General features: G+C 34.8%; 1 protein-coding gene and 1 pseudogene across 1 annotated transcript; both read left to right on the top strand.

The window, feature by feature from the left end:
• Positions 1 to 2,750: 2,750 nt before the first annotated feature.
• Positions 2,751 to 10,247, top strand: LOC120275694 (cellulose synthase A catalytic subunit 5 [UDP-forming]-like). Its single transcript, XM_039282365.1, has 14 exons — positions 2,751 to 3,068; positions 3,766 to 3,976; positions 4,097 to 4,323; positions 4,409 to 4,511; positions 4,661 to 4,844; positions 5,662 to 5,928; positions 6,022 to 6,367; positions 6,616 to 6,753; positions 7,176 to 7,301; positions 7,389 to 7,601; positions 7,721 to 7,994; positions 8,075 to 8,271; positions 8,380 to 8,730; positions 9,278 to 10,247. The coding sequence occupies exons 1-14, from the start codon at positions 2,988 to 2,990 to the stop codon at positions 9,860 to 9,862; spliced, it is 3,303 nt and encodes a 1,100-aa protein (XP_039138299.1). The 5' UTR covers positions 2,751 to 2,987; the 3' UTR covers positions 9,863 to 10,247.
• A 780-nt stretch (positions 10,248 to 11,027) lies between these two features.
• Positions 11,028 to 14,590, top strand: LOC120275695 (annotated as a pseudogene).
• Positions 14,591 to 14,974: the final 384 nt, after the last annotated feature.

The raw sequence follows: 14,974 nt of genomic DNA, 5'->3' as shown, positions 1-14,974 counted from the left end.
AACACTTGTGTATCTATCTTAGATTTTTTAAATAAAAATGTGACAAACGCCAAGGAAAAACTAGGGACGTATATAAACACAAAGTTAATATATATATATATATATATATTTAAATAATAGGCAACAAGTGTCCGTTTTTTATGAATATAAATAATACTGAATAATATTAGAAGCCGGATGTACAGTATATAAACAATACAAATATCCCGGTTGAACAGTGCATGAATAGTACAGTGAACAGTCTAGCAGGGGAGGAATTTGAACTCATGACCTCCACCTTTATACTTTGATATCATACAATTCGGCTATCCAATGGTTCACAAAATTAATATTTTAACACATACATGCTCTTGCGTGGTTTTTTGGGTTTAATCTTATTTTTTTTCCCCAAACAAACATCTTATTTAAAGGATATTATACAAATAAACTAAGAAATTGTTTGTCTATCTTTAAAAATTTCTAATAATCATTAAATTAATTTGTTTACAGAAATATCATAAAATATTCATCAATCTAATCCTAAAATTTTTAAACGATGATTAAGTCAATCATTTTAGATATATACTGTTAAGAACGTTAAGCTAGTTATATTCATTATATCTAAATCAAAATTAATTTTGTAAGTGTAGTTTAAAAATTTAAATATAACTATATTTTAATTATTATAAATAAATAAGATTTTGGGAAATTATAAAAAAAAACCATATGATTTTCAAATTTTGCAAGATAAAGACATAGTTTTTTTTTTTTCCAGATTCTATGATAAGTAGTTTTTTATACTTGTAAAAAAAGAAAAATCGTCATCAACCCGTTAATAGTGTTAATTCACATAAGTAAAATCGAAAACATGTTTTTTTATAATATGTGGTAAATTTTTTATATAAATGGATGATTTTGATCCTGTCAAAAATGAAAAAGTTAACACCATTAGTAATTTTTGTTTTTTTAATAAATGTAAGCACATCATAGAATTAGGGAATTTTTTTTTATTTTACAAATTATTTCTTTTACTTTTTTTTATATTTTATGAGGTATATACAGAATTAGACCAATTTTTAGGGTAAAAAACCTTCAATATTTAATCGTGTAAAAACTTCATTCAAGACAAGAAATATCAAGAAAAATCAACTCTATTTATGATATGATATTTTTATTTTTATTGATCCACATATTTTTTTTAAATAAAAAAAAAATTAAAAATTAAAAATACTGTTTATACAATTTTCCCAAGTAACAAATAATTTGAAAATTTTTTTCCAAACGGGGGGCCATGAACCGGTGGAAGTATACATAATTTCAAATTTTATACGGGTTTATATGTAAAAAAAAGGATTTAGACATCGCTGAGCTGGCAGTAGGCGAATCTGGACGTGTTTCCAAACAGTAAGGGGGCCTATGTTATAATTAGGTTTAGGTTTAGGGTTAGGGTTAGGGTTTGGTAGTGAGGATCCCAAAAGTGGGACCCAAATAGTTAATGAATGAGTGGGATTAGAGAGGAAGCTGCTTCTGGGGAGGACTCCATTGCCTTCCAGCTCTCCCTTTCCTCCTTTCTTTCAGCTGGCACACACTAATGTGGGCCCCCCGCTCTTCAGTGTCCTTTTATTTATTTATTTATTTTTATTTTACTTGGCACCACTGAAAATAACGAAATTACTTAACACAAATTTTGTTGTTTTAATTTAGATGAAAAATGATTTTTTTTAATTTATAGAAAATTTTGTGTAATATAAATACCAATATAATTTAAACAAACTGCTTTTAAAATTTAAAGATTTTTTTATAAAATATAAAAATATTTGAGTACAAAAACCACTTATTCTAGTAATAATTTATCATAAAGTGTGCAAGAGTGGAGTAAGGATTTAAAACCTTACTCCTACAAGATTGTTCTTTAGTATTAATTATACATATTGTAAAAAAAGTTATATTTTACACTGTAGAGTTATGGTGTTTAATATATTATTTTGAATATATGTGACAGATCTTTATTAGTCAATATATTAGTCTGATCTATATTATAATTTCTTAACTTAACTGGTTATTGAAGCATCAATGCATCTCTATATATGTTTTTTTAACAATTTTTTTCTTTTATTTGAGAAAAAAATTCACAATTTATTTTTACATATAAAAAATTGAAAAAGTAATATCGGGCAAAAACAGATTGAAATATTCCTCATTTTATATATACGTGGAGATATATATATATATATATTCGAAAAAAGGAGATATTTTCATATACAAGTTATATATAATGTGTTTTTAAAATAGAAGTTTATTTTATAAATATACACATTACAAACTTGTATATGTAAACTTCTATTTTAAAAACACATTATATATATATATATATGTACTACTTATATTCATCTTCTAATAAAATTATACTCAAATGAATAAAAACTGAAAATATTTAAGTACGATGCCTTTACAAAAAACTTATTTTTTATTAATTAATTTAATGATTTAATGAACAGATGAAACTCAATAAATAAATAAATTTATAAAAACAAACAAACAAATAAATATAATATATATATATAAATTGCCGCTGGTGGTGGGCCCACTTACAACGACACAAATTCACATATTAGATTCTATATATATCACTCTTTTTTTTGTCCGATCACATCTTTCTCTCTCCGCGTTTTTTCTTTTTATTATTTCTTTTTTTTTTTCATTTTACCCCTCCAATTTCTTAATATTTATTTATTTATTTTTGTCCGTTGTTTATTGGTTCATTTTATTTTTTTTAATCCCTGCGCTCTCCTGTCAGTCCTTACTTATCTGGCACTGCTCCTCGAGCTTCCCTCCTCTCTTGTCGCCGATCCACGGTAACGCTCCTCCAGCCATTGCTCGTTTAGGCTCCATTAGAGCTCGGTTGATCTTCTCTCTTGATCTTTGATCTCTTGCCAGGCGGATGAAGGTGGAATTGATCGGTTTTGAAGGGATTGAGGTGGGGTTTTGAGGTTTTAAGGTTTGGATCGATGAATACTGGGGGGAGGTTGGTTGCTGGATCTAGGAACCGGAATGAGTTCGTTGTCATCAATGCGGATGAGTTTGGCCGGGTGAGTGTGATCAAAAACCCATTTTTGATTTTTTTGCTTGGTTTTTTGAGATGTGATTTGGGTTTTGGGTGGTTTTGGCTTCGTTGTCGCCGTGAAATTTGAGGATTTTTGGGGTTTTGTGGTCAAACTTGAAGCTTTTGCTCCAAGTTCACTCATTTTTGTTTGTTCCTTTGTTTTGGATGTATCCCCTTTTGCGCGCATTTTGGGGTTTTTTTTTTATCTTTAGATGATATATTCGTAGATTGTTCTATTTTGTTGTTTTTCTTGGTAAGGATTGATTGATTTTATGTGCACATTAATTTTTGGTTTAAGTATTTTAGCATGCTATATTGTTTTCATTTGATTCATGCTTCACTGTACTGTTGCTAAAAAGGACTTCCTTTTATCGTTTTGGTAAATCTTATGATGTTCATCTGAGCAGATGAATCCCATTTCTATCTAGTTTTGGTCTCTTGCATTGGTACTATGATATTATGCTGGTTTTTTGTTTTTGTTTTGTTTTTTTCTGGTGATCCTTGTTTTTTTTTTTGTTTTTGTTTATTGTAATTAAATTATAAGGACGCCTGTTAATTCATGTTTTTGCTCTTTTTTCTTTCATAGTGTGACTTCCCTGTCACAGTCTTAATATACAGTTGCGAATTCTGGACCTCCTAAAATGTCTAATTGTTCTTTGTTGGCGAATTTTTTATTTGTGTAGCCAAAGCCTTTGCAAGAGGTGGTTTTGCAGAATTGCCAGATCTGTGATGATGTTATTGAGCTAATATTCAATGAGACAACCAATGAGAAAGAGTTGTTTGTGGCCTGCAATGAGTGTGCATTTCCAGTGTGCAGAACTTGCTATGAGTATGAGAGAAGAGAAGGCACTCAAGCCTGTCCACAGTGCAAGACCCGATATAAGCGCCACAAAGGTTTGATTCTATTATTATCAACTCTTGATTCTTTGGCAAAACACTGCTGCTTGACAAATTGTTGTCATGTTGTATAAATGCCTCAAATTGTATTTTATAGTGGAAGACGTGTGTTTGTAGGCAGTCCTAGAGTGGAGGGTGATGAGGATGAAGATGCGGCTGATGATTTGGATAAAGAATTCAGCTTTAATAATCCTAATTGGCATGAATCATCTGACGCCAAGATTACTGCCCATTCTGGTCAAGGATATGGTTTTTTCAGCATGTCTGGTGTTGCCACTTCTAGTCTATGGCAACCTGGCTCCAGTATCAACCCAGATGTTCCTCTCCTTACCTATGGTGAAGAGGTGTGTTTCCAATCTCTGGACATATTTCTGGCATATGTTGGGTTCCCTTTTCCTTCCCATGTTAATACTAGTTGCTTTTGTTTAGGTTGATGGTATATCTCCTGATCACCATGCTCTCGTCGTCCCTGCATATGTTGGTTTTGGAGGGAAGTCTCATTCAGTGTCTCCTCAGGGCTCATCTTTTTCCTGTAAGTTGATGCATTTGGTTGTGTAATTGCCCTTTGCTTGCTAAGGCACATGTCTTCATTGACAGGCGGTGGTTTGATTTTCTTACTTTTGTCCTATAGTAGGTTTATGCCTTTTTAATCATTTTCTCTTGATTTTCTTACTTTTGCAGTACAACCTAGAGCGATAAACCCTGACAAGGACATAGCAGTATATGGCTATGGCACCGTGGCATGGAAGGATCGTATTGCTGAGTGGAAGAAAAAACAGCTTGATGATGTTCAAAAGGCTCAACTTGAAAATGGATATGGTGTTGGTCCAAGTGGAGATGGGCCTGATGATTCTGATCTGCCAATGTGAGTTACCTATTCCTTTCTCTTTTGCTCACTTGAAATATGTTTGATTTTGTGTCTTTGTGGCATCTGCATTTGTGATGGAACAGGGTGTGTTTTAACCTTGTTAAATTTAATCTAGATAAATAATCATATAGTTCTTAGAAATTCATCTTTGGAGTTGGCCTTTCTGTGAATTATTTTACACACTTCATTTTTAAGTTGCAATACATGTTTCACTTATATTTGCCTTCGGATAATGTTTATATCTCCTGGGTTTTATAATCTGTATCTCGAAGATGATTTTTGATCCTCACTTTCCTTTCCTTTGCTCCTTGTCTAGAAATTGTCCTAACAATGGATTTTTTTTTTTAATATTATTGTTCTTGGATGTGTGAGTTTCAACCATGAAATTCATAAGCGAAACATTCTTACTGCTGGTTTGCCTTCAAATGGTTGACTTGCCTTTCTTGTTTACAAACTACTTATTGCTTTGGGTGCTATCTCTGGAGCGTTAATTTCAAGTTTACAATTATGAACTTTCTTTGCCTCTCCTTATGGAATCATTCCTTTTTGTATTTTTTGTGCCAAATTCTTCATTATCATCCCATTGTGTTGCATTTAGGCCTAGATGGCAAATTATGTGTTTCTCTTTTTCCTGTGGTGGACTGTGACAAATGGATGGTGTTTCCGCAAACTTTTCAGTACCTTTTAAATTGAATGCTAATTTGCAGGTTGTTCAATGCCATAACCATGCATGCCCGTTTCTAAGTTATTGTCACGTTGAGATTTGTAAAATTCTTCATGTTCAGCTGACAATTTATTGCATTACATTATGTAGGACGGACGAGAGCAGGCAGCCACTATCAAGGAAGCTACCCATTTCTTCCAATCAGATAAATCCTTATCGGATAATAATCATACTTAGGCTCGTGGTGCTTGGCTTCTTTTTCCACTATAGAATTTTACATCCGGTTCCAGATGCTTATGGTTTGTGGCTGACATCAGTTATATGTGAAATATGGTTTGCTATATCATGGGTTTTGGATCAATTCCCAAAATGGTACCCAATAGAGCGAGAAACTTACTTGGACCGTTTGTCATTGAGGTACCGTTTGTCTCATTAAACTGCACTATTGTTTGCTCTTTTTATTAATGAAGTATTTGTACCTTACCATCTTTGTGATAAATTCTTGACCAGGTATGAGAAAGATGGGAAGCCCTCTGAGTTGGCGGATATTGATATATTCGTTAGCACAGTTGATCCTATGAAAGAACCTCCACTGATCACTGCAAATACAGTTTTATCCATTCTTGCAGTGGATTATCCTGTCAATAAAGTTTCATGCTATGTCTCAGATGATGGTGCTGCTATGCTTACATTTGAAGCACTCTCTGAAACTTCTGTATTTGCTAAAAAGTGGGTCCCATTCTGCAAAAAGTTCAACATTGAGCCTCGTGCTCCTGAATGGTATTTTGCTCAGAAAATCGACTATCTTAAAGACAAAGTTCATCCTGACTTTGTGAAAGAACGACGTGCAATGAAGGTTTCTTTTGCTGATCAGTGCTTTTTTTTTTTAAAATATATTTCTGATGCTCTTGATCATGGACAAATCTTATTCTGCTGTTGTATTGAATAATTTTTTGATTTGAAATAAATATTTATTTCTATATGCTAGGTTATTGATTTAAGATAGAAAGTTATAAATTATAATTGTGCAGTCTTCGAACTTTTATCCATCCTTGTTGATTAGAGGTTTAAATACTTCTGACTTTACTTTTCTCTTGCATGCAGAGGGAATATGAGCAATTTAAGGTTCGGATTAATGCGTTGGTAGCCATGGCTCAGAAGGTTCCAGAAGAAGGGTGGACAATGCAGGATGGAGCTCCATGGCCTGGAAATAATGTCAGGGACCATCCAGGAATGATTCAGGTGAGTGTATCTGTATCCTCGTTTTACCATCCAGGGAGTCTTGAAGGGCTTATGTTGATTATGCTTTCACACTTCATCGTTTCATCTCCTCTAGTTTGAATGTGGTAGAATGTTGCAATCTTGCATTCTTGATTGATTCCGCCAATGAGGATGATTAGCATTCAATGAAATGTATTAGTTATTATCAACGTTGCTCTGAGAAAATTACCATAGAATTAGAAGCAATAAATCATTTTGTAAATCTCTTGTGGGAAGATAATTCTGTTTAGGACTTTTAGATTTGCCAACTGATGCATGTGATTGCAATTATCCTACAAACATGAACCATGTTTGGTCAATCATGTTAGAATTATTCTGTGTAATATTGCGTGCTTTATTCCTTTCTAACTGCCTAAATCTTCATTATGTCAATCCCATCTCAGGTCTTTCTAGGTCATAATGATACCTTGGATGAGGATGGCTATCGCATGCCTCGTCTTATTTATGTTTCCCGAGAAAAAAGACCAGGATTTAATCATCACAAGAAAGCGGGTGCCATGAATGCACTGGTAAGATTTACTATGTTGTCAAAAATCATGGACTTTTGCTTCATTTGGGTTTGTGTTGTGTTATTGCTCACTAAATTTTATTTGCAGGTGAGGGTCTCAGCAGTTATATCAAATGCTCCCTACATACTTAATGTTGATTGTGACCATTATATAAATAACAGCAAAGCACTTAGAGAAGCCATGTGCTTTATGATGGATCCAATTTCAGGGAAAAAGGTTTGTTATGTACAGTTTCCTCAGAGATTTGATGGAATTGATCTGCACGACAGATATTCAAATCGGAATGTTGTTTTCTTTGATGTACGGTACCAGTGCTTCTTGTCCTGTTGAATTTTGATGCTCATTTTTTGTTGTTAGTTCAATAAATTTATTGTCTTGGTGTTTTTATTTTTTTTTATTTTTGGCTCTTTCTGATACAGATCAACATGAAAGGTCTTGATGGGATACAAGGGCCGATTTATGTTGGCACTGGATGCGTTTTCAGGAGACAAGCTCTATATGGTTTTGATGCTCCTGTCAAGGAGAAGCCGCCTGGAAAGACTTGCAACTGTTGGCCGAAATGGTGTTGCTTGTGTTGTGGAGGTAAAAGGAAAAATAGGAAGGGAAAGTTGAAGCAAGATAAGAAGAAGAGAAAGAAGTCGAAGCAACGAGAGGCATCTACTCAAGTGCATGCACTTGAGAGAATTGATGAAGGTGAGGCATATGCCTGTGTCTTGCAAATCAATGGTCTGTCAACTGAGCCCTGTTTTAAAGGCACTTTAATTTGCTTGCAGGATGTGAAACTGAGGAGTCATCATTTGTGCCGAGGCAAAAGCTTGAGAAGAAATTTGGGCAATCACCGGTATTTGTTGCTTCGACTCTTCAGGAGAATGGTGGACTTGGTCAGGGTGTTAGCTTTGCTTCATGCTTGGGTGAAGCCATGCATGTCATTAGCTGTGGCTATGAAGATAAAACCGAGTGGGGTAAAGAGGTGGGTTGGCAAATTACATATCTCTCTCTCTCTCTCTCTATATATATATATATATATATATATGATAATTATTTAAGTGTTCTTTGTTTAAAATTTTTGTTTTACCAGGTTGGTTGGATTTATGGGTCTGTCACTGAGGATATATTGACTGGCTTCAAGATGCACTGCCATGGCTGGCGGTCTGTTTACTGCATTCCCAGAAGACCGGCGTTCAAAGGATCTGCTCCAATCAACCTGTCAGACCGTCTTCATCAAGTTTTACGGTGGGCTCTTGGATCTGTTGAAATTTTTCTAAGCAAGCATTGCCCAATTTGGTATGGATATGGTGGTGGTTTGAAATGGTTGGAGAGATTTTCCTACATAAATTCAGTCGTCTATCCATGGACGTCTATTCCATTGATTGTGTACTGCACCTTGCCAGCAATCTGCCTGCTCACTGGGAACTTTATCATTCCAGAGGTACACAAACGTATCTTTTTTGAATTGATCTCTGATCTATGGAAAAATTTCATAAAACATATGCTTCAATGCTTATCACCAAAGTCATAACATTCTGTTGTTATTGAAAAACCCACAAATAATTAATGAATGTGAAATGTTGATAGAATGTTTTTGTTCTTTAGGGAAACAATTCATGACCAGACTTCTATCTTGAATGACTAATAAAAGGTAGACATTGTCTGAGACACAATGTAGAGCAGAAAAGAAATTTGTTTGGGTGCTTTGTGTTCTTAGGATTAATTAGGAATCTAGATTTTACTGTCTTGGAATTAATGAGTCCCAAACAGCAGGGAAGAGGAAAACTAGATAATTTTGTTTTTTCATACTGCATTTAACAAATGTGAACATCTTGTCATGAATTTTCTGAGTTATGAAAGAAAACTTCCCAATCATTGTAGTATAAATTCAGTGAGTTTTTCTCGTTACATAATTTCCAGCTCATATTTGCTTCAAATCTTCAGTCACTGTAGTCTAAATTTCTAAAATCATAAAATATCTTCTACAGATCAGCAACTATGCAAGCATAGTATTCATGGCTCTCTTCTTATCTATTGCGGCAACTGGCATTCTTGAGATGCAATGGGGCCATGTAGGCATAGATGATTGGTGGCGGAACGAGCAATTCTGGGTGATCGGTGGTGTCTCATCTCATTTCTTCGCCCTTTTACAAGGCCTGCTTAAGGTTATTGCTGGAGTGGAGACCAACTTCACTGTCACATCTAAAGGCGGTGATGATGGAGATTTCTCAGAGCTTTACATATTCAAATGGACATCCTTGTTAATTCCTCCGATCACACTGCTTGTACTTAACATCATTGGGGTCATAGCCGGAGTATCTAATGCCATCAACAACGGTTACGAGTCATGGGGCCCCTTATTTGGCAAACTCTTCTTTGCCGTATGGGTCATACTTCATCTCTATCCATTCCTCAAAGGATTGATGGGGAAACAAGACAAGGTCCCGACGATCATTGTTGTTTGGTCGATACTTCTTGCTTCAATATTTTCACTCCTATGGGTTCGGGTGAACCCATTCATCGCCAAATCAGACGGCCCTATTCTTGAAGTTTGTGGATTGGATTGTGATTGAGCTCCAGATGGAGTTACTCCATTTTTAACATATTCAGGCTTTACATAAAGAGTGCTCTAACCTCCGCCGAGGCCACTCATGTTATTCTTTAGATGAGAGCCGAGGAACAACAATGAAACAAGAAAAAAGGTGGAAAATTTTTGGTTGTTGTCTGTGTAGATATAAGGGATGAAAGCTGACTTATTTTGTTTTCGATTTCGGAATGTCATTGATTATTTTTTCAAATACTCACTGGTTTTTGTCAGTGTTTCGGACTTGTGTAAACTGAAGGGAGATTTTTTGGGGTTTGAGGTAGACTTAATTTGACACTGCTTATAATTTATTCCCCTTTTCAGTAAGGGATGTTATATTTTAACTGGTACTTAAATATTTGTATTTTGTGGGATGGATTGTTTTTGCTTGATTTTATATCATTCTACCCTATTGTTCATAATTATTGTTCTTTTTTGTTTCCCTTTGTGGATCTTTTGATGTTTTGCTATTGGATTGCATTTCAGATTGAAGTTGTCATTGCTAGCTATTCCAGTATAAAAGTGTCAAGTTTCAAAAGCAATTATTACTAACAATTTCTTGGTCTATGGCCAAATTTTTGTGTTGGGTGTATTTGTTTTGCCAAAAAACTGATTTGAATATCGGCTCACGCAGGGTGAAGGCAAAGGTGTGAAGAATTAAATCAACATATGAAGACAAAGGATGTGTTGAGAAGTTAATTTTATATTTATGCACATTTTGTGGTTTGTCTATGTTTCATATAAAAAAATAGCAATTGTTTGTTAATTATTGTCAATTTTGTTGGGAAAATTTATTAAATCAGGTGTAAATTCATTTGATTTTTAAGTATTTGGTAAAAATATATTAATTTGAAAAAGTGAGTAAAATTTTATTTTTTTTTCCAGATGAATGAAGAAGCGAAAGAGAAGTTTTTGTTTCACTCTAACCAAAAAGCACGCGGTGTATGAGCACTAGATCTATTTTAAATAGATATGTTAAAGATATTAATTTCACTCTTATTCACGTTCTGATTTCCAAGTTTATCATCTATTTGTTAAAAAAAATCATTTAAAATAAAAAAAAAGAAATTACGTAATTTTTTATTGTCAAAGTTATGTAAACATAATTAATCCATTTTTTAAGGGTGTATATGCAAAGAAGATAGTCCAGTCTTCTCATTCTCAGCGTTTTCTTCTCAAATTTCCAGGTTCTCATCATCCCATTCCTCAGCTCCAAACCCTAGCTCTCATCTCCCTTCTCTCTTCTTCTCCGCTAAACCCTAGATCGGCCGCCGATCACCGGCGGCTTCCGGCGACTATGTCTCATGGCGATACGATCCCGCTCCACTCGTCTGCCCAGTCGGACATTGACGAGATCGAGACGCTGATCAACGCCGCCCCTGTCCTACCTGCCCGCCCACCGAGTCCTCCTCGCGCCTCCATCCCAATCTCCTCTTCGCCCTTCATCCTTCCAATCTCCCCAACAAGCCCCCTCCGCCCCGCCCCCCCACCGCCCCTGCCCTACCGCCGATCTCCTCCGCCACCTCTGGCGGTGGCGGGATTGCGTCGGATGGGTTTGGATCGCAGTCCAATACGCTTACGGAGCCGGTGTGGGACACTGTGAAACGGGATCTGTTGAGGATTGTGAGTAATTTGAAACTTGTTGTGTTCCCGAATCCTAATCGTGAGGATCCCGGAAAGGCACTGAGGGATTGGGATCTTTGGGGCCCCTTCTTTTTCATTGTGTTTTTAGGGCTCACACTTTCCTGGTCTGCATCTGTGAAGAAAGTGAGTTCCAATTTTATTGTGCTTTCCTTTTGTCAATCTCTTCATTTATCATGCACTGAAGTTATCCTGATTGGTGCTTGTATTCCTTGATTTGTTGGAGAATTTCAATGCTAGATTGGCTGTGATTAGAATTAGTTCTGTAAATTTTGTTTAATAGATGTTTTTTGATATTGGAACTGAATTTAGGGTATTGCTTTGAAGACTAGATCACCATCTAGAGTTTGGATATTAGTACGTTAATTAATTACCTTCAAATTTGTGATTGGAATTTATGAATGACATTCTATTCAATTGCTTTGTGACATAGCTACCTTTGCTTTCAATATTGTATGCGTGCTTACTTTCAATGTTGCTATCAAAGATCATGATCCATGGTAAGTTAATAGACCTGTTTCTTATGAAATTCAGTTTAAACTTAGGTTTATAGTCAATCAAATCATTCATGTTGCTAATTGTTTATATATATATATATATATATATTTCGGTCATGTGCCTGTTTAATCATTCAAATCATGTGATATTGAGGCATCAAGTTCAAATTAATTTGGATGCTCACTTCTTTTAGATCATACAGTATAGATACTTATATTTCTGGCTGACATACAGCATCTTGCAGTTGTTTGACCCTATTGTTATTATAGTTTCTTGAATTTTGTGAGTATTATATAAGGAAGCCTTTTAAAGGTGATAGTTTTTCAGTTATTTTTTGTTTTCCCATGTTTTCCAGGGATTCTTTGTTTTTTTTTGGTCAGAGGAATGGGATGGGATAGAGTGATAATATATGGAAATGGAAGAATATGTTTAACAACAAGCTGTCTAATCACTTCTATTTAATTAATTATGGGTTCTAATTTTAGAGAATGGACATTATGTTTGCCATGTGGAATGATAAAGGTGGGACACGTCCAATTAGGCCCATGTATTCCAAACAAATGCCAAGTAAATCAGAGTATATGGCCCGTGTTGAGAATATTGACCTAGATATTGTAATTGTGTTACTTGGTTTGCCAAATTCCAGTGTTCTATATTATAGTTGAATAAGTTTTCAGCCTAGTAGTTATGTGCCCTTTCAGGGAGAAAGGCGTTTTGTTTAGAATATAAAAAGAATTTTGCTTAATTTGTGTGCAATCCATAATAGCATTTATACTTTATCTTGAAAAGCCCTTCACTTAGCAAAATTAGGTTTTCCCTTTATACAAGTGGGTAGTCTACTTGGGGATCAAGTGGTAAATATTTCACCATTTATGTATCTTGTATATTCTCGTGTGATTGATCTTGGGATATTTTTTCAATGCTTTAGGGTTTACGCAATTGTTCATGGGAAGGGATGTAAGTGTTGGTGAAGACTATGGGTAGATTTGGTTGTGGAGTGCTGTATCTTTGAAGCTTGATTCATTATGGTCTACTCTAGAATAAGTTTGTTTTTCGAGATTATGAGAGAGGGAATTCTTGAATGCCAACCTGGCTATTTTAGGAGTGGTGAATTGTATGTGCTTAGTAACTTCTGATTTCTTTAAAATATTTTGAATTTCGTGACATTGAAGCTAAGGATGTGTTATACCTCCAACGTAGTGACATGAATATTTTCATCAAAAAGTGGTTCTTCAGCTTTTTCATTCACTTAAGGTATCATGTTGGTTAAGAGGTAATAAAATTTTTATTATTCTCCTAAAATAGAATGTAGTTCTCTCAAGTTTATGTGTGTGTACACTGTACAAACATTAAAAAAATTATTATTATACCACAGTTTTGTCCCTTTATTTCCACTGAAGCAACTACTGCCTGAACCAACATCTTTGGGGCATTTTATTATGGGTATTTTTCCCTGAAGGCATTTTTTTGTTTTGATGTTTATACTTTTGGGATGTATCACTGATACTGTTAGTATCTCCTGGGAATCTTTTAGAGGCCCCATTGAATATTGGATGTAATGAAGGCTTATTCAGATGGCTTTCACTTGTATAATTTTTGGCAATGGGTGACCGGTCACTGAATCGTGGATGTCAAATTTCCAGTAGAGAAACTTATGCAGTGGGTGTGAAATCAACCTAAGCACTTAGTATATGAAAGTTTCTAGGTGAAGAGAATTGACGAATTGAGCATCAAGAACCAGACCATCTCCTGCAAAACTAACACACGATGACAAATCAGTTTAATTTCTTTACAACTGGACAATCCATTTATTGATCTAGATGCCATAGTTATGTACACAAAATTGGAAGCTGCTTTTCTGTTTATTCCTGTACTTTTTCCCATTGTAGCAACTAAGAAGTAACTGCATCCCTTCCTTCATCTTGGCAGTCTGAAGTCTTTGCAGTCGCATTTGCTGTCCTTGCAGCTGGTGCTATAATTCTCACATTGAATGTTTTACTATTGGTAAGCATCTATTGCTCATAAAATCTTATTCATTATATTATTTGATATATCATTAAAAATCTTGTACATCACTCCTGTTGTAGGGTGGGCACATCATCTTCTTTCAGAGTCTAAGTCTCCTTGGGTACTGTTTATTCCCACTGGATGTTGGAGCTCTCATCTGCATGCTCAAAGACAACGTAATACTCAAGATCATTGTGGTGGCGATAACATTAGCATGGAGCTCCTGGGCTGCGTACCCATTCATGAGTGCAGCCGTTGCACCAGGGCGTAAGGCCTTGGCATTGTATCCTGTCTTCCTCTTGTATGTCTCTATCGGCTTTTTGATAATTGCTATAGATTGAAAGACAAGATTGCCGGTAAACTTAAACATTGGCAGCAACTATACAAGGTTAGATAATTTAGCCAGTAGCTTTATTTCTCTTTGAGACTGATAATATGTTATACAGGTCTAGCTACATTCATGCCATGTGTTTTCTTAGGTTATAGTCCTGACTCTTTTTTTGGGGACAAAGATGTAAATTTATGCTGCTGGATACTTATCAAATTTTAAATAGTTTGCATATTATGTCAAGTATGAGAGTTTCATGCTTTTGCCATCTTCTGACAATAATAAAAGTGTAATTCTTTTTAGGTCTAAAGTTGCAGAATAGGTGAATTATTTAATTTAATTTATGTTTTTGAAAATTGTTAGTAGCTACTGCATGCTTTTATAGGGCATTATTATTGTCTATTTAAAGATTGTTTATGTTTATATGGCGTGTGGAATTGTGAAATGTTGGGTTATTTATGTATGCTTTATATATATATTGATGTGATATTATGTCTTAAATAAACTAAATTTTACTCTACTTTCGCATGATTAAAACTGAGTACAAAAAATTATTACAGGTAACATGTATGATTAATGCAGAAAAAATCCCTTATGGAAGCACTGGAATTGGTAGCAGAATTATAT

The sequence above is a fragment of the Dioscorea cayenensis genome, chromosome 14 (assembly GCF_009730915.1).
Source record: "Dioscorea cayenensis subsp. rotundata cultivar TDr96_F1 chromosome 14, TDr96_F1_v2_PseudoChromosome.rev07_lg8_w22 25.fasta, whole genome shotgun sequence".
Classification (NCBI taxonomy): domain Eukaryota; kingdom Viridiplantae; phylum Streptophyta; class Magnoliopsida; order Dioscoreales; family Dioscoreaceae; genus Dioscorea; species Dioscorea cayenensis.
Note: the sequence above shows the minus strand (reverse complement) of the source record. Positions and strands in the feature narration are given on the sequence as shown.